Raw genomic sequence first — 19732 nt, forward strand, 5'->3', positions numbered from 1 at the left:
TAATTTTCTTCTTAAAAATTTTATTCGGATGAGGTCAGAAATTGGGGAATTTCTCTTCCATTACTCACACTGCTTCCCAGCTGCTGGCCTCATGTTCCCTTGACAAGCTGTAGAGGAGACATCCGTGAGCCACAGCTCGGCTGTCATGAACATCGTACTTGACAGCGAAGCCCCACCCTCCCAGTGTCCCTGGTTGCTGCTGGTAGCCCAAGTTCTGGGTGCCTCTGAAATTTTGAAGGCCACTGGTGCCTGTTAGAACTATTGTCTCTTCACTGCACAATTACCCTGCCTCCTGGCTTCACAATTATATTAATGAGTCTCTTGACTCCGTTTGAGCTTTTTTTTTTTTAATTTTTTTTTTTTTTTTACATTTATTTATTTTTGAGAGAGCACAAGTGGGGAGGGGCAGTGAGAGAAGGAGACACAGGATCCGAAGCAGGCTCCAGGCTCTGAGCTGTCAGCACAGAGCCTGACGCGGGGCTCGAACCCACGGAGTGTGAGATCATGACCTGAGCCAAAGTTGGACGCTCAACCAACTGAGCCACCCAGGTGCCCCTGAACTTCTTAATATCAAAGTCAGAAATAAAGCCAAATCGGTTAGTTGACTTTTGGGAGCCCTAGGGAAATCCTCTCTTGAAAGCTTCTGAGGACTTCTGGAAGATTATTTATTAATTGTACCTATAGGCTCATCATTTCTCCTGCCACACAGTTGAGCCCGAGATGCCTTTTGTCCCCTCAATTCAACAAGATGTGCTTTATGTAAACATGGAAATAAAATATGGGAAGGAAATAAAGGAATTTCATGAATTTGGGCTCAGACACATTTCCATGAGAGCACTCAAATAGTCATGTCTACAGCTGGATGGTTGAATTATAACGATCTTGGCATAGTGAAAATGAAAGCAGATTTTAACTTCAGAAACAAGTACCAAAAAACAGTGCCTGTGGTTGTCTTTTCCCCTCCAGAAGATAGCAAAGAAATGGACATTGATAGTTGAGGTTTACTCAGGGGGAAAAGGTTAATTACTATCAATAAAGGGTAAGAAAATACTTTGTCTCTATTAATCATGTATATCGCTAACCCCAAATCCTGGTATATCTTCCTACTCCACCCTGCCCCACCTTTTCCTTAACCATAATTTTCAGCTCCTATCCTTCCACTTCTTCCAGCCTCTTCCCATGGATAGTGCTGTTCTGTAGAGTTTACCCTCCCCTCCTGGCTGTCCCTGCCTTCAGCCTTTTTCTGGCTTTACTTCTTTGCCCCCTTGACCGAATTAATTGCCTTCAGGGCAGCAATCTACATTCTCTTGCCTCTGTGTTCTTCTGCTGTCTCATCCCTGCTACTCTCCAACCTTAGATTCTGCATTCTTACCCCCCAGGTTTTATCAGACTCCAGTGGAAGGCAGGCTGTTGTTAGTGAATAAGAATGACTACTTTGACACCTGGCAGGTACATTCCTGCCCAGCTTTGCCACTTCCTGGCTGGTGATCAGGCTAAGTTATTTTTAACTAGTTACCTCCTCTAACGAGTGAGATTTAAAGTCGCTCCTTCCTCATAAGCTTCTGAGGATTAAAGTACCTGTTCAATTAAAGACTAGCACTTGGCCCGTTAAATATTCAGTAAATGTTAGGCATTGCTATTGCTAATCATTGCCATTGTTAGCATTCCACATCTGTGCCAGCAGACGCTGCTAACGCTGCTACAAATAAGTAGCTTCTAACTTTAGTTTTAAGTGGAAGTCTTTACAATGGCCATTCAAAGCCCTGTACATTCTGGTCCTTCTGTTACCTTTCTGAACTCCTCTCTTCTGACTATCCCCTCAACCCCGTAACATATGCACTCACTCAAGTGAAAATTGCATGAAGGCAGGGAATTTCATCTAGTTTTGTTAATTTCTGTATTTCCAAAACCTATAATTTTTCCTGGCGCATAGTAGGTGCTCTATAAATATTTGTTGAATGAATGAGCCCTGATCACTGCCTTGGTCAAAGCTTTACCTGTTTCCCCAGGCATGGTTACTTTATTTTCTATATTTCTGGGATACTTAATACATTTTTCAATTATAACATTTATAACATTGTATTTTTATGGAAAACATACTTAAGGCTCTTAAATTTAGCCAGCTGGTATAATTCAAAAGCACATTTTTATTTAATAGACTGAAACCTCACATTGCACAGATTTGATTGAAAGATTACAGAAATCATAGTGCTGAGTGTTTTTAAATTGCATTCCCATCATGTTCTATGAATTATTCCACAAAGTTAAGTCCAAAGCTTGAGAAAACCCAAGGAATCGCAAATCAGAAAATTCCAACACACAAGACATCTTAGGCAGTGGCGATGTTCTATCTTTTGACATTATGGAAACCTTGCTATTTTACCAGCAGATAGGAGGCTTGCCAAATTCTATATGAATATATCAGCATAGCTATAAATATGGCTGATAAGTAATCTCCAAGGACAAATAATCTCAAAAGTCCATCACGAATGAGCACACCTTTTAAGTTGGCTTTAAAGGGAGCTTCATGTAGGGGGAAAACCTTACGCACCAATTTTAAGTAAAAGGCTATTACTAAAATCAGGAGGCGTCATATCATAAAACTCTCATCAGATCTAAAGAAAGAACTAATAAAAATCTTTGATGCCTTGGGATTAAAAGTAGTGAGCAAGAACCAATCCCAAATACATTTCTATGCCACCAATGCAATTTCAGGACCAGCACCACTGGCTGGCCAATTGTATATTCCACTGCTATTATTTTAGATGTGGAGCATATTTTTAAGCCATTGATTGATAACTTGTCCCTGCCATTCTCTACTAGAAAATGTCCTAGGACATACACATGGGAGAAATTACTTGTCCCAGGGCAGCAATGTGACTGCTAAGTGGAATCTTCTGTCTACATCCGGAGGTGATAACAATCTAAGGAAGCCCCCCATCTGAAGTGGTGTGACAGCTGTGAATGCCTTTGACAGCAGCGATTATCAGCTTCAGTGAACATGTTTTCACCTGGAAAAGGCATTTGTGATGAGTAAGGGCTTCTGGGATGGAATCAGGATTAATATCCATTCCTGGCTAATGATTTCAGATCTTCTCTGTATGGTCTTTTGATTTCTCAAATCCAAGATAATGCAAAATCCCTGTCCTAGATGAACTTCACATGTTAGAAAAGTAGACCAGGATTTTTGGCAGTGCTTGCTGGCTGAAGTCTCCAGAGAAATGCGATTGTGCTATAGGCTAGGAACTCTAAAAATTAAAATCTGTGGTGGTACCCAGTTTGATCTTCCTTGAGTAGGCCTGTGTTTGAGACATCTGATGGTTTCCTTTTTTTGCTTGTTACTCTCATGGCTCTGTGTCCTCTGGGTCTGACTCGGTAATGCTGTTCTCCAAACATGCATTTTAAATATGTTTTATCATTCTGTTGGGATGTGGGTCATGACCCCACTAGAATGGGGGCTCACAGGAAGGGTCAGTTCATCTGGTGCCTAACAGGTGCGTACTAATGAACATATTGGCCCCTCCAATATTGCTGGAAACTTTTTAGTGCAAATACTTGTTGATTCCAGTTAGTTTCCAGTACTACGTATGAACCTTGATTTAATATTTCCTCCTTCCTTGAATATCTTGGTTTAGTCAGAATATTAGTGACTTTGCAGAGAATTATGGTTCTCCATACTTGATTATTTCTTTATTTTCTTCAGTTATCATTAATGGGTCTGATCTGAAATCCAACTTCTTAAAACTACCTTTGAGAACACCTCAAATCCAGTAAACCTTCTCTGCCCTTATGTGATTCAAACTTGGTGACATTTGTCTTGAGAGATTTCTTTTTGAAATTCGTTTCTCTTCTGGGCACAGTGAAACCACTCCCTCTTTGATTAGCCCCACCAAGCAAAATCCCCCTGTCTTTCTTCGCAGGCTTCTCTTTTATTCTTGGGCTTTTAAAGAGTTCTACGCCAAGCCTTCTCTTTCGCTCTATGGGCACCAACACCCACAGCTTCAGTTCTCACCTATGAGATATTTCCTCCAAATCCTATGTATATCCAAGTCAAACATACCAAATAAATTCAAGGACCCATATATTCCTTTATTCAACAAATATTAAATGAACACCCACTATGTGTGAAACCCAGTAACCACTCGTTCTCATCACTTGGGTGTCCTAGAGGTACTTCTCTCTATACAAACTTTTGACAGCCTTTCTTCCAGAAGGGCGATTCCATCTGTATTTCCTAGTTTGATAAATGATCCCATTATCTATTTGGTCAACCAAGCCATAAACTTGAAATTCATTTGAAATGTCTTTCTCCTTCACTAACTACTCTTAACCTCCATCAACGATGGTGCCCACACCCATTTAGTCAGAAAATCCTAACAATTACACCCTCTGAAGATCACAGATCTGTGCTTGCTTCCACAGCCCCTTGGCCACTGATTTAGTTGAGGCCTTTATTGCTGACTCATGTTAGCCTTCTCCAATATTCTCTACACTACAACCAGCATCAGACCTTTGCAATCTGCAAACTGCACCATTAATTTATCTCCCTACAACACTTCACCCTTCTAAAACACCTTCAGAATTAAGTTCAAGCTCCTTCACTGGGCCATGGCACCTTTCTGTACCTGGTCCTTGCCCTATCTTTTGGTGCTGTGTATTCTGCTCTTGGTCCATACTAAACAGATTGCTGTTTCCCAGAGACTTCACTCCCTTTCCTACTTCTGTATCTAAGTATATCTGCCTGAGAAATCCTTTATCTTCTCACTATACTACCATTCTGTTTTAAATGCGATACAGCCTAATGGATAAGCATATGAACTTTGGGGCCAGGAAACCCTGAGACCCAATACTGGACAAGTGGTATTTCCTCTTTTTGCCTAAATTTTGTCATTAGGGTTTTTGGGAGAATCAAATCAGATATTGAATAACTGAATGAATTAGGTATTCCTTTAGTGCCTACTACCTGCCAGGCTCCATTCTAGGAGATCCAGAGATAGCAGTGAACAAAAGAGTTGGAGCTCCTACCCTAATGGATCTCACATTCTATCTTGCACGTAGGAAGTGAACAAAAAAGGTTATAATTATTACTCATCCAAGGCTTAGGAGATAGTTCCTTGGGGGAACTTTTCAGACCTCCTTCCTAATTTCCATTCTAAATTAGGTGCTCATCTTTGATGGGTCTATGTCACCCTGTATGGTACCATTATTACAGCATTATGTTGTATCATAATTGCTGGTACTTTTATTTTGCTCACTACAACCTTATGAGTTCCTCAAGGACAAGCCTAGGACCTTCCCTATTGTACCAGCTTCTCATACACAAGAACATGCCTTACCTATTATTTTATTTATTTTTTAATGTTTATTTTTAAGAGAGCAACAGATCACGAGCGGAGGAGGGGGGAGAGAGAGACAGACAGACAAACAACATGAAGCAAGCTCCCGGCTCTGAGCTGTCAGCACAGAGCCCCATGCAGAGCTTGAGCTCACAAACCATAAGATCATGACCTGAGCCGAAGTTGGACACTTAACGGATTCAGCCACCCTGGCACCACCTTATATAGAACATTTACCACTAAAGAGCCTTTGTCATATGCCAGACACTGTGTTAACTGCCTTAAATATATTCTGTAACTTCATCTTCACAGCAACCATATGAAAGCAGCATTATCACACCTACTTTCTAGGTGAGGAAAGTGAGGAGCCTAAATCTTAAAGATGCAAAGTAACTTGTTCCGGTCACATAGCCAGCAGGTAATGAAACCAAGCAAGGAACCCAGATCTGACTGGCTCCAGAGGCCCAGTTTTAATCCTGATGCTTGATGAAGGAGCCGTTTCTCCGTGGGGCAGTTGGAAATGAAAGACAATGGTCTGCATATATTTTATTTTAGAAACACCTGGGTACATAAGATAAAACCTTAATCCACACTCAGATATTCATAGATGCTTTTGCATAGTTATTTTTTTCTATAATTGATCTATGTGGTAGTCCTTACCCTGATGAGAGGTGGGAAAACAAATGGTTTTAAACTTGTCAATCCACAGAATTCTAACCTATTGGAGTTTAGACTATCTTTGAATAACTCTGTCTCTTGGGTGGTTGTTCAGTTTTTTAGATGTCCTTCCTTCCCCCTGGCCCTTCTGCCTAACCATACCAAGCCACTGATTTTAGTCTTGATTGTGCTGGGACTGTACCTTGCTTGGGGAGGGAAGTGTTGGGGAGACGCTCGTTGAGGTGGTTATTTCTCAGAGTCTCAAATGGGAAAGGAGGTCAAGGTAAGTCCCAGAGGCTGAGAACAAAGCCAGACCTCTGTAACATCTCCCTTTGGGGACCTGATTTTTCCTCCTTTCATCTCCTTATACTCAGTCAGGTTTGGAAGGGGTAGACTCTTTCCTCCCCCTCCCTGTCTTTTTGGCACTTCCCCTGTATCCTACAACCACCTTCCCAAAGTGGAATTTGCCCTCTCCTTTTCCCTAGGGCTGAATGGGAGAATGGCTGCCAGGCTACTTGATTTATGGGGAAAGGAATGAAAACACATCTGTTTAGTATTTTCAAATTATTACCCCGGTTACCCCAGTGTCTCCGAGGGTAATCACAGGTCTCTGGAGCTCTCTGGGTCCCTTTATAGTATCATGGCTCACAGCAGTCTTAGAAGAAGATTTACAAGGATTCTTAGATACCTCCTTCACCTGACTCACCACCCCTCCCTTTTAGCCCATCAACCCAAATTCTTGGCCATAGTCCTCTCCTTCATAAGCAGCATAGAAACGGTGGGACTATAATTTCCACAAAATAAGATGGGATAGTCAAGGAGCTATACATTCAAATTCTGACAAATTTAGTCCCCATGATAACACCAATTATTGCTTAAAGATGGGATCGTGGAGAAGAAAGCTGTACTAAAGAACCCAAAATGAGAGGATGTACTCTAAAAACATTAAATACTTGATTTGTAGACTGTGCTTTTCACCTCCAGACTATCCCCAAAGAAAGGGGAAGCTTTGGTGAAAGGGAACAAATTAGTAAGGAAATTGACAACTGTGGGGCCAGTAACAGAAATAGTAAGAGGAACCGTGGATCTTTGTAGCAATGACTGCACACACTCACAGGCCTCATTAGCTCAGTGTGCAGTGTGAGGCTTGCTGTACATCTCTTGTACTTAGATATGTTTATCTGTGTACCTTGCAAGTCTTAGGTCAGAAGTAGATCCTTACTGTACGAGGGGGAAAAAAATCTCATGTGATGAGATTCACTGGAGTTCACTGGAAAAGCAGAAAACAAAAACTTCTAAAATATGGCCCCAAAGAAGGATATAAAATAGAAAACAAAAAACAAAAAAACCCAAAAAACCCTGTTTGAGATTATCATTACCATCTGGGTTGCGAACTTTTTGCTTCTAATTCTAGAAGCTTGGTGCCAGAAATAACTTATTACCACGGAGATACACTGGAGAATTGTCAGGAATGACAAAGTTGTGGGTTGTTTTTTTTTAAATGTCTGTACCACAAAATGATCAAGCTGATAAACCATACAATGATGTGAAGGGATGAGCCATATAGCCTCGTACTTTCTGCTACATACATTTATGCTGTCTTTTATACCCCGGTTCTTCCCTTCACACCCACAAAAGGTCAGAGACCACTTTTGATGAGCAGAGATCCTTTAAAGTCTCTTCTCCTCTCTGAAGGAAAGCAATGGATGCATCTGGGGTCTGTTGAGAGTTTATAATCTAATCCATCGACTTTGCCTAGTACTAGCAATTCGGCTCACAGGTCTGTTCACAGTGGTCATGTTGCGAATGTACATAAAGTACTTGATTCTTACTTACCTTGATCTATATGTATGAGCTCACATTAAATATAGATCAGTACTGTCCAATCACATTGATAAAAAGCATGTCATTTTGATGTTCCAGTTCACCACTTCCTAGCTCTGTGACCTTGAGCAAGTTACTTTAATCTCACTAGTTTACTCATTTTTTTTTTAATATATGAAATTGATTGTCAAATTGGTTTCCATAGAATAGTTGACTCATTTTAAAATAGGGGTGATGATAATCGCACTTGTCTCATAGCCAATGTATTTGAAAATTGTGTGGCAATGATCCAGAACAGCTAGAATGTGGGGAGCTTTCAAATACTTGAGTGTTGACTTGTTTAATACAAATGAAAATAAAATAAATGAGTTAATTATAGGTATCAAGAGGCAGTTGAAGAATTGGAATTGGGGGCTCTTGGGTTACCCTGTGCTAAAAGGGTAGCTATTTTTTTAAGCCCTCTTTGAGAATTCTTTTGTGCAGATAATCTCTTAATTTGCAATCTTTAATCTTCACATTACTAAAGGAAAGGCTACATTGATTGGAAGGAAAAGCAGTTTTCTTTTAGGTTTTCAGCTTTGGGGCTTCTTTTGGGAAGGAGGTTGCTGCTGTTGAGAGAATGGGGGAGGAAGCTGATAAGGTGAACGTTTTCTAGAAGCAGGCCACCATATCTTTCTATATATTTTTTGAAACCAGACCGGGCTTAATTTGAATGCTGTAAGAACTTGGTATTGAAGGAGTTAAAGGGTCTCCCACACCCCTCTGCCTGAATCGTTCTTTTGTGTACACAGCTGCAGTTGGAGCACGGGTCGGAAAGGAAATGGTTAGAGGAAGAGCTGGTTTTCAGACGAGGCGAGTCTGCGAGGGGGGCTGGGGGTGGCCTGGGGTTTTACGTGCCAGATGTAGGCCTGCCCCGGTGCCTGCCTGGAGCTGCTGGCATGGTCACGCCTCGGCCCAGTGCGAATTGAGGAGAGGTGATGAGTTAGCGGGTTGCTATGGTGACAGGCCCGGCCACGTGACCCGGTACTGCTGCCGGCGCTTTGACGTCAGCAGCCGGGAGGGCGGGACGCAGGAGGGCGGGGCGGGAGCGGAGCGGGGAGAAGGGAGCCAGCGAGCAGGCGGCAGGCAAGGTCTGCGCGAGGAGCAGGCGAGCGGGAAGACGCGACGCAGCCACCTTCCTCACCAGCCAGCCCGCCGCGGTTTGTTCCCTACCTCGGGAGTGCGCCAATGCCTGGTCCGACCCAAACCCTGTCCCCAAATGGCGAGAACAACAACGACATCATCCAGGATAACGGGACCATCATTCCTTTCCGGAAGCACACAGTGCGCGGGGAGCGTTCCTACAGGTAATGGGGCTGGCACCCGGAGCGGCGCCGGGCGGGGGAGCTCGGCGGGGGCGCGCGGAAATCCGGCCCGTTATATAATGGAGCGGACACTGCGCCCGGACCGGGCTGCAGACGTGCGTTCACGAGGGCGCTTGTGATCATTTGCTGTTTCCATGTGTCATGTTAGCCGTGCATTGAGGCTTCATGATTGCAGATGGAGAGCATTTTGTGAATAGGTTTGCTGCCTGCGAGGGGTCTCCTTCCATCGCCTTCCTTCCACACTGGTAAAAACGCAAGCAATTTCTTCCCTTTCTCCAAAGAGAGACACGCTGTAGCACTTCCTTTTCTCCTTTTCCTTTAGATTTTAAAGGAACCATTGGGTAGGCTGTGCCTAAAGGCAGAGAACGGGAGGATGGCGAGAAAAATATTTGCGCTTGCCCTGGTGTGTGTGCAGGAAAGATGGAATCCTCTAGATTAAGCTGCAGTCTGTGATGTTAAACCGCCAGATTGATGGAGCTTTGTAAGAATTCTGCTCGCTGATTGGTGCAAGGATTGACAGCAGAGGTCACCGTGTCAGACATTCACCAAAATCTTCTCCATAGAACCCGTGGTTTATTAGAAAGAGACCGGACTGCAATGGACCTGAGGAAAACCGGGTGCCCTTATGCATTTTCTTAGGAGTTTATAGCCTCCGCATGGGTGGGGGAGCCCGCCCTTGTTTAAACAGTAGGAAGGTAATTCCTGCTATTTTGCTGAGGTCTGATGTGAGGCTGGGACTGATCTTGGTCATTGTATTGTGAGCTTTTTGATTAATGAGTCGGACTGTAAGGTTGGCATCATTTTTACATTAGCATATCTGGCAGTATGTTCTAGTAGATAAGCTCATTAAAATTGTTTGCATTGTTTGATAAGGATAACAATGTAATGGAGAATGCAGCTAGAGCCTAATGCAGCTCAAGGCCAGACTTGAGGGGAGACTGATAGCTTCCCTCATATTTCCTCTGAAGTTCTTTTGTACTAGGGTAGTTATTTTTAAGTGTTACCTTGATAACCACTAACAATGCTTTTGCTTTCAGGCAGAGCACACATACCTCTAAAGCGCATCCTCTCAGCTAGTGAGCAACAGGAAATAACTCTTTTTTTTAATGCCTTCATCTAAACGTTTGTTCAGATGGTATTATGGGTATTCGGTGGTGTGTATAAATATGACATAATTACAAAATAGGACCAAGAGTACCCCGACTTCCTCTGTGGCCAAAGAAACCCTATTTGCTGACTCAAAAAAAAAAAAAATCATAAGCAACCTTTGCCCTGTCATCTCTGGCAGTTGCATAAATACTTGGAGTTAATTTTGGCTGTGCCCATGAGGTCACCAAAATCTCATGCCTTATGGTTCCAGCTAATAGGTTGACATGGCATCCTTACAGATTCCAAGCACTTGTTATTCTCTTAATATAAACCAAAATTGGTCCACAGCTTCTGGGACTGTCTCCTTTTGAAGATCCTTGTGATTGGAACATTGGGTCCCTTCTCTCCCTTACTCATCCACCTTTCCCTGTGCACATTCCAAAGCCTAAAATAGAATTGAAAAACAAAAAACCCAAACCCTGAGTTGCTTTTAAACCTCACTTCTTTCAACTGTTCTTACGGATAATAAATTTGAAACCCTCGTTTCTTAAGTGACATAATCTCTGCCGTATAAGTAGCAGTTGCTTGTAAGAGTTCGAATTTTACCACATACGCCAAAGGAAGTTGCCTAGTTGGGTTTTATTAGTCATATAAACAAACTTGAAATGGCAATGGAAAATTACTTGGTGGTGGAAAGGCTAAATGCTACCTTTTGGTGGCAAACTATTGCTATAAAATGAAATCTTATTTACCTTTTAAATCCAATCTAAGTTATTTCCATGTCCTAAATTATTTCCAGTTTGTTTTGAGTCCCTGTAATGGTACCTGAAATTCTATGAGAAACAAAACTGAATTTAAAGAAGATCTGACTGTACAAAATTCTGAAGTCAGTAAGAGCACTATTGCATTTGTATTTTATATAATAGGATTACTGGACACCATAGTGAGAGATGTCATAGGTTAAATGAAGAAGGAATCCTCCAAGGTGGCATTGGTATTAAATTATACAAAGGGGGTACGCTAAGACAGATCCACCTTCTGTTTTCTTTGGTCTGCTTTCCTTTCAAAGTGGATGGCCCATGTAGTATAACTCTCACTTATTTTTTTGGAGGGGCATAGGGGAAGGAAAAATGTGAGACATTTTTCTATCCAGGAAGTGTTCCATAATTATTTTGGCATCTTGAGGCTGGAATAATATTGCCATGTAATTGCTGAGGAAACTTGGAAGGTACTGTGAAAGCCCAAGTAGAGAGATTTAACCAAATAAAGTCTGCTTTGGTGGTGGGTTCATTATAGCCCTCAAAAATTATATGTGCTTAAGAGTTCTTTTTGAGTCCCATGGAGTGTCTGGGTAAGACCGGAGCCCTGGGACGATCAGAGGGAATACTTTTCCTGATTCCGTTGCTGACTTCTTTACCAGCGGTTCCCTTACCTTTGGCTTCATTTTCTGTATTTGCTCGTTAGCTTCAACCATTTAAAACAAAGACTTTCTTAAACGATCTATGTAAATACAAGAAGAATGCCATTACTACTGCAAAGGGATCTTCCCGGAGCTCCAGGACAAGAGCTGGCATAGGTGAGAAGAGGAGAGGACACCTAGGGAACAACACTGTTCTTTCCAGCACTGTCAACTGGACAGATGGTCACTCTTCCCAGCAAGAGACATTATCGTCATGACATTTGCACTGGATTGTTTACAGATAAGGGTCAAATATGGTTCATGACCCAGATTATCTTAATCCAGGTATCTCTTTGTGTAACCAAGCCCATTTTTGTAGCCTGGACTGGAGAGGGTGGTACGCCATTATTGAAACCCATGTGCGCTTTGATAGGAAGAGCAAGTTACCTTTCGGAAATTATTCTCATTAGTGATTTCAGTTGAAAGGAGCCCGTGCAAAAATGGCTCAGCAGGACTGTGTGGATGTTTCCACCATTCATGTTCACTACTGTGTGAGTGCCTTGGACCCAGCTTCCTCAGTGCATTTATGAGCACGAGAAATCCATATATTTTAAGAGCTGCTTAAAAAATAAATGTGGTGTGGGCCATCTGAGGTGACACTGTTTAATTCACAGAGCGAATGAGTCGTGCTCTGGCTCTCCCTGGAGGAGCTACTCCCTATAGCTCTGTTTCATGCAGATGCTAGTAGGAAATGAGATTTATTAACTGGCCTTCTGCCCACTGCATCTTTGTTTGCATACTCCAGTCTTTTAAGAATGAACGTATAAGTCCAGGGGACTGTTTCCACATGAGTGTTTGAACATGCAACTACAGTAGCATATGTTTCGGAATACTTAAAAAAAAAAAAAAAAAAAAAAAAGGCTTGGCTCCAGGAAGCGGACTGTGAAGGAAGGCAAAACTTAAAATGTAAGCCTAAGACCTTGGCCCTCCCACCCAGCATTGCCAGTTTTGCAAAATGAACTCTTAAGAAAAATAAAAAGAAATATCGTGTGTGTATAAAAGAGTTGTGAAGGCATGTTCCATTTCATAGAGGCTGTCATAACACGGCTTTCTCTGACCAGAATGTAGATTTCTGATCCTTACTCCCCACAACAGCAGCTGCAGACAGCAAAAAGTCTTAGCTTCGCTTGTCTATTAGGTATGTCACAGTATCATCTGGGTTTACTTGTCATAGGAACTTTTCGGAAAGAGTGACTTTTGTCCTTAATATTTTTCTTCGTATTTGTAAAAATCAAAGGATTACTTGATGCTTGGTAGGTGCCTAATTTTCAACTTCTCTTCAGGGTTCTTTGTCCGAACTTCTGTTAAGGGGTTGGTCTTCTGGGCACCTGTGGTGAGATGCTCACCCGTATTCAGCAGTGGGTGTCACTGGTTGTATCTTCTTACAGGGTACAATCCTGGCAGAACAGTGGCTTGAAGTGGTCCTCTGAGTTGAGGACGTTGATTTCCATATGCAGTATCTTTTCTGTATTGATAGGACCTCTTGAAGCTTCCATGAATAATCCCTTAGATTAATGGAGCAGGAATTACTGGTACTAATCTAAATATTCCATTCGGTTTAGACAGTTCGACAAATTCCTGAGATAGGTCTGAGATAGATGCCCCTTAAGGACTTTGAGTTGGAGCAAAGTCAGATGTATAAGCAACTCCTTGTGTAACAGATTTACCTTGTTGTGAATACTTGGCTTGATCTAATAGTAAACGTGGTTTGCATTTCCTCAGTCCACAGTGATTCAAAGTAGAAAAAGATCCCCTCAAAGCCAGTGTGCTCTAGGAAACTAAACAACACTGAGGAAGACCGTAAGTCTTGGTGAAAGGAGTGTAGGCTTTAGAATCAGAATTTTCATTGGCCTGACAAGGTGTGCATATTGGGCAGTAGTGGAAGATAAGGCCGAGGCATTGAAAGGCAGGCAGGGTAGTCAGAACTTGAAAATTGAAGGCTAATGAAAACTCATTAATGGAAAAACAGCATAATGAAAATAGAAATGCATGCTGGCATTTATCTCTTGTTTTGAAATGGGAGTTGAAAGGAAATGGGGAGTCCTCCAGTGCCCCACCCTAGAGGGCCAGAACTGCTAGAGAATACTCAGTTTGCCCTGACTGAATTCTCAAGCCCCGCCCTAGAGACTAGGTGTACGTTCCTGACTTGAGTCCTCCTTCCGGGAGTAGAAGCAATCAAGGCAGCTTTGTCCCTTCACAGGACTGGCAGTTAGCTCAGACAGTGACTTCTGTATTTGTAGAAGCCCAGTTCATAGTTAGCTGTAGAACTTCAAGACGTAGCTAGCATATAGCTTCAAGAGGGCGCTGTTCTAATCCTCCCAAACTCAGAAGCAGGGTGGATGATACTTCATTGTGAAGGATCCTTCTGAGTCATTTAAGGCCAGAAAATGTACAGATATTCTCAGATGAAGCTTCCTGGAGCACTCCAAATGGCTCCAGAGCCAGTTCCTTATATGGCTAGAAGGTGATCCCCTTGATGGCAGGTTCTAGAGTAGACTGAGCATTTAACCTGGATTGAGTAGATTTGCTTACTTTTGAATTTTTTACATTTCACTTAAAAAAAATTGATTTGTTCTTTTCTTGTGAAAAGTATGTTTCTTCACAATGAAATATGTTAGAATATATATAGTTAGAATAGTTTCATTCTTCCTGACTTTAGGCTGCCATTCAGTGTCGGCCTCTGTGATACTAAATTGGATGTGTCCTACTCCCCTGGCATCTTACGCACAATTCCAGCAGCGCTTTTTCCTATAACACTCCACACACATCCCACCAGTATGACAGGGACCTTGCTTCTTAGTTCATTTCAAAATTCTGATGGTTTATCTCAGTATTTGGGGCCCTTAGAATTTGTATTTTCCTGAGAAAATTCTTTCAAAATGGAAATGTATAATTCACATAGGCAAAAACTGAAATTACCCACCTTTCAACCTGTAGTATGAATCAAAGAAATTTCTCCAAAATTTTTTTGTTAAATGCATCCCCTAAGGGTGATCATTCATTTTAATGAAAATAGCGGGATAAAGATTAAACAGTTTTTGTAGGCCACCAAGAAATAATTTCTTAGTAGGTTACTTAAAAAAAGAAAAAATACTTGTACGTTTTCAGTGTCAGATCTCCCCTGGCTAATTAGAATTTTACTCACTTGAACCAGGACAGACTTGCTTCTTTAGGCATGATTTTTTTGTTTGTTTGTTTCTAAAAGAGCAGAAGGTGATGATATATACATAGGATAGTCAAGTTGATATGGCTCCTTTTAGTGATGGTGTACTTTGTGTAGTTTGTCCAGTAAAGAAAATATGGCTAGAGCTCAGTCTTTGTTATTTCTAGACCTGACTTGCTAGAGGCAAGAGGCATCAGATTTTGGCCATGACTTGGAACAGAAAAGAAAAAGGGCAAGAGATTTGAGAGCGAAAAGTAGGAGTTAAAAAATGTATAGTGTGCTCAGGGGCGCCTGGGTGGCTCAGTCGGTTAAGCGTCCAACTTCGGCTCAGGTCGTGATCTCACGGTTTATGGGGTCGAGTCCCACTGACAGCTCAGAGCCTGGAGCCTGCTTTGTATTCTGTGTCTCCCTCTCTCTCTGCCCCACCCCTGCTCTTGCTGTGCCTCTCAATAAAATGAATAAAAACGTTAAAAAAAATTTTTTTTAATGTATAGTGTGCATTGGTAGTCTATAAGACTTGTCATCTATCATAGAGAATTGGTCCTGGAGTCGATGGTCAGTGTTGGTTGTTGCATAAGCCTGAAATTTCTCTTCTACTGTTCTTCCTTAGATTTCTGTGATCCCATTTTTTTTCCCCCTCAGAAGTGGTGTTTTTGTTTTGCTTTGTTTTAAAGACATTAATTTTTTTCTTGAGTATAATCCTATCCTGGCAAAGCCCTGAGAGGTAACTTGTCAAAATTGCCAGAGGCATGAACATTTCGGGGACATTTTCCTATGTTAAATAGCAGTATCCCTTTATTTAAGAGCCCCCAACCCTGTGATTCCTTGCAGGGTTTGCATTTGGTGGGTACACACATCGGGAGAAAGTGAAGCTTCCAAAGTGGGCTCCACCCCCTACCACATCTATTTCCTTTTGTCATTTTGAAATACCAAAACATGTTTTCAAGTTGTTGCTAATGTAGCTTTTTAAATTCCCACTTCTGGATTTTACATAGGAATTGAGATTTAAGCCCAAACTCCCACAGTCGCTCAAGAATCTATTCTTTAGGCAACCTTACTGACTTCTTCTCCGCTCCTGGGCCCCCAGAATGCAGAGGGAAATATTGCACAGCCCCTCCTCCTAAAACCCCCAGGGTCAGGGACAGCAGGCTGTCAAATAGTACTTGGTAGGAGGCATCTGAGAAGGTGGGGGGACCCACACTTGACCCCGATTTTTGTGATCACTGTCCAGCAGAAGTGAAGTTATCAGTCCTGTAATTTTCACAAGCTTTCAGAAATGGAGCATTGTAAATAAAAACTGTGTGTGTGTGTGTCTCCCTTAGTATGACCTCTGTAAATAAGTTTTAATACAGCCATGAGGCACAGTCTCAGCAATGTTGAGGGACCTGCGTAGGAAAGTTCCTTTATCCTGACAGAAAGTCATGTGGGAAGAGTAAAAGGCTTATCTCTTTGATCTCCAGATTTTTATGATAGTTGCATTGACCATCACTAGGTTAAATACTGTACAGTATACTGTTATACAGAAAGGAAAATAAGACTATTCCCACTTACTTGATGTGCACAGAGAAACAGAATAATAATGGTGGCAACTGCACAGATAAATACATGTGTACCATTTTGTTTTTAAATTGAAATTCCATAAATGTATTGCCTCATCAGTGGTGGTTCAGTTAGTACTTTAATAGCATGAATTTTAAAAATTAGTTTTCGTTTAGCATTATCTCACGGTTCGTGGGTTCGAGCCCCGCGTGGGGCTGTGTGCTGACAGCTCAGAGCCTGGAGCCCGCTTGAGATTCTGTGTCTTCCTCTCTGCTCCTCCCCATCTCGAGTGCGCTCTCTCCCTCCCTCCCTCTCTCTCTGTCTCTCTCTCAAAAATAAACATTAAAAATTTTTTTTAAATTAGTTTTCATTTAAATCATGAGGTTTACGGGCTGAAATATGTTGGGAAGCATCTCCAAATAACAGACTTACTGAAGTCACGTGGATGATGGTAAAGAATTGCCTAATGCAGGTACTATTCTTACATTAAAAAGAGGTCACAGATCACAAATGAAATGTGCTCCTCCAGTATCTGCCCTGTGAGGCTGCGCACATAGCAGCCCATAGCCCAGATTTTGTTTCATTTTCTCCCGGCTGCTCTGGAGCCGCCGCCTGTGTTGATCTGTAATGCGTCCGGCCTGCTTAGTATGCTCCAGGAATATTGTACTAACTGCAAAATAATCCTCTGGGAGATTTCTTTCTCGATACCCCCTTGGAATTTTTGTTTTCTTCTCTTCGTTTGAGCACCTGCTGTGTGTGTGAGGTGCTATGTGGGCCCCTAAAGCTGGAGGTACCATGTCAGTGCCATTTTTTCGGCTGCAGACGTCTGGCCTCCCCAGCTCTTCGACCAGCTTCCTACCTTCTGGAAGTTATTGAGCAATATCTGGCCTTAATGTGACCCCTGCCATAGTGCCATGCCAGCAGGAAACCAGCCATCTGCATTCACGGTACCTCCCTGCTCCAACGCACCCCCCCCCCCCATCTGGATGAAGGTTGAGCGAATCCCCATGGAGACTGACCAATTAGGAATAAACAAAAGGGGAGCTCTGAGTGCATTATCCCAGCTATAGGGACCTGCTCACCATCAATAACCATGAAATAGAAAGCTTGTGGAGTTTGTGGGCTGAATGTCTTGTTAGTAAAGGAGGATGGGGAAGAGGGGGTGCTCGGTGGGTACAGTGTGAGGGCTTCCCAGACGGTTGTGCCAGCCTCTCCCTCCTCACTCTTTGACCCCTGTCTTTCTGTGTCTGGGAGCAGAGTGAATCTGCCCCTCCAACGCCAGCTCTCCAGAGAGGAGGAGAAAGAGATGAGAGCCATCAGCCAGCGAGGCTGGAGGCTGATGGCAGAGAGAACAGGGACCTGTAAGTCTTGGCAAAATCCCCTCGTGGGGCTAGCAGTGCACGGTAAATTGAAAAGCAGGTTTGGTGTTTGAGAAGCCAGGTTTTCTCTCCCTGGGATTTCTGATCTGCACATAGCATTGTCATAACATTGACTTAAAGGTGTCAGCATGAATAACAGCAAACATATTTCTAGCCTGTGTGATGACTGTGTCACTGCTACCTCAACCCCAGTTCAGAACTTGGACTGGACTGAGCAGATGGTCTGCACCATCCGGCACCTCCGTTCTTGGTCCACCCTCAGAACAGTCGGGGTTCTCAAAGTCTCAGGTTGCTAGAGAGACAGACTCACTATGCCAGCTCTACCCTTTTCTAACCAGATGATCTAGTGTAAACTTTTTAGCCTCTTGAGCCTCGTTTTTCTCTTAGCCTCTTAAGCCTCTTAAGCAGGTGGAAATAATAATAGCATCAGCCTCACAGAGTTCTTAATGAGGATTTAAATGAACTATGGAATATAAAGTATGCCAAACAGTGACTGGTACAAAGTAAACATCTCTTAAAATGTCAGCTAGTAGGGGCACTTACTAGTAGGGGCACTTGGGTGGCTCAGTCTGTTGAGCACCCGACTCTTGACTTCAGCTCAGGTCATGATCCCAGAGTCATCAGCTCAGGTCATGATCCCAGAGTCATGGGATCGAGCCCCACATCAGGTTCCATGCTGAACATGGAGCCTCCTTAAGATTCTGCCTCTCTCACTCCCTCTGCCCCTTTCCCCTGATTGCATACATGCTCTGTCCCTCACTCGCAAATAAATGAATAGAATAGAATAGGATAGAATAGAACGGAACTGTCAGCCAGTATTGTTGTTAGGAGTTCCAGTCTACTGTCGTCACCCTTTTTCTATAATAATCTATTATCTTTGTGGCCTCAGTACCTGTTACAGTACCTGGCGTGTAGCAGATGTTAGTTAAAAGTCTAAATTGAATCAGAGGAAAAAATTCAAACAAATCACATGGTAGCCCTTTCCCTCTTATCAGCTTTTTTAAGAATTAACTTAGATGCACTAAACTGCATCCATTTAAAGTGTAGGTGAGGTTTGGCCGCATATTTGCCCTTGAAGCCATCACTGCCAGAAGATGCCTGGTACCCTTTGTCCGTAGCCCGAGGCAACCACTGCTCTATATTGGTAATTGCTTACATGGTCACCAACCAGTAGGTTACATTTGATCTAAATGGAACCATGCAGATTGTACTCTATAGTGTCTGACTTCTTATAGTCAGCATAATCTTGAGATTCATCCAGATTGGGTTTATCAGCAGTTCGGCACTCTTGGTTGCTGAACAATCCATTGTATGGTTGCACCATATTTTATCATTCACCAGTTGATGAACATTTGGGTTACTTCCAATTCTTAGCAATTATGGATAGAACTTCTGTGAATTGTCATGTACAGTCTTTATGGGAATATATGTTCTCATCTCCCTGGGGTAAATACCTAGGAGGGAAATGATTGAGTCCTATAGTCAACCTTAAGAAACCGCAAATGTCCAGAGCGGTTGTGCCATTGTTCCTGCCAGCAACGCATGAGAGTTCTAGGTGCTTCACCTCTTTGGCAACACTTGGTGTTATCAGTCTTGTAAATTTTGGCCATCCTTAACAGATGTGTAGAGGTATCTCATGGAGATTTTAATTTACATTTTCCTGGAGATGAATGATATTAGCTGTCTTTTTGTGTGCTTATTTGCCTTTTGCGTATCTTTAGTGAAGCCTCGGCTTAAATCAGTTGCCTGTTTTTTAAAATGAGGTGTTTTATCTTCTTGTTGTTAAGGGGATTATAAAAATGTATTATAGATATTGTAATATAGTCTTGTCTTAGATTTTAATGGATACAGGTCTTGTGTTCTTCACCTGCATACAAACTCCTCAAGAAAAAAGAAGAGTTGATCTACCTGGTCTTTGTCTA

At 42.3% G+C, this 19732-nt stretch overlaps 1 protein-coding gene across 6 annotated transcripts in view; it reads left to right on the top strand.

Moving 5' to 3' along the window:
- Nucleotides 1-19732, top strand: part of MAPRE2 (microtubule associated protein RP/EB family member 2) — a 156342-nt gene that overhangs the window by 49982 nt on the left and 86628 nt on the right. The window contains exon 1 of one of the 6 annotated variants that reach the window (XM_015082324.3): nucleotides 8893-9163. The exons of the other annotated variants lie outside the window; for them this stretch is intronic. Coding sequence (XP_014937810.1) covers nucleotides 9045-9163 — 119 coding nt within the window. The 5' untranslated portion in view covers nucleotides 8893-9044. Of the gene's footprint in view, nucleotides 1-8892; nucleotides 9164-19732 lie in introns of those variants that run through there. 6 annotated transcript variants of the gene reach the window in all.

This window comes from Acinonyx jubatus, chromosome D3, assembly GCF_027475565.1.
Source record: "Acinonyx jubatus isolate Ajub_Pintada_27869175 chromosome D3, VMU_Ajub_asm_v1.0, whole genome shotgun sequence".
Classification (NCBI taxonomy): domain Eukaryota; kingdom Metazoa; phylum Chordata; class Mammalia; order Carnivora; family Felidae; genus Acinonyx; species Acinonyx jubatus.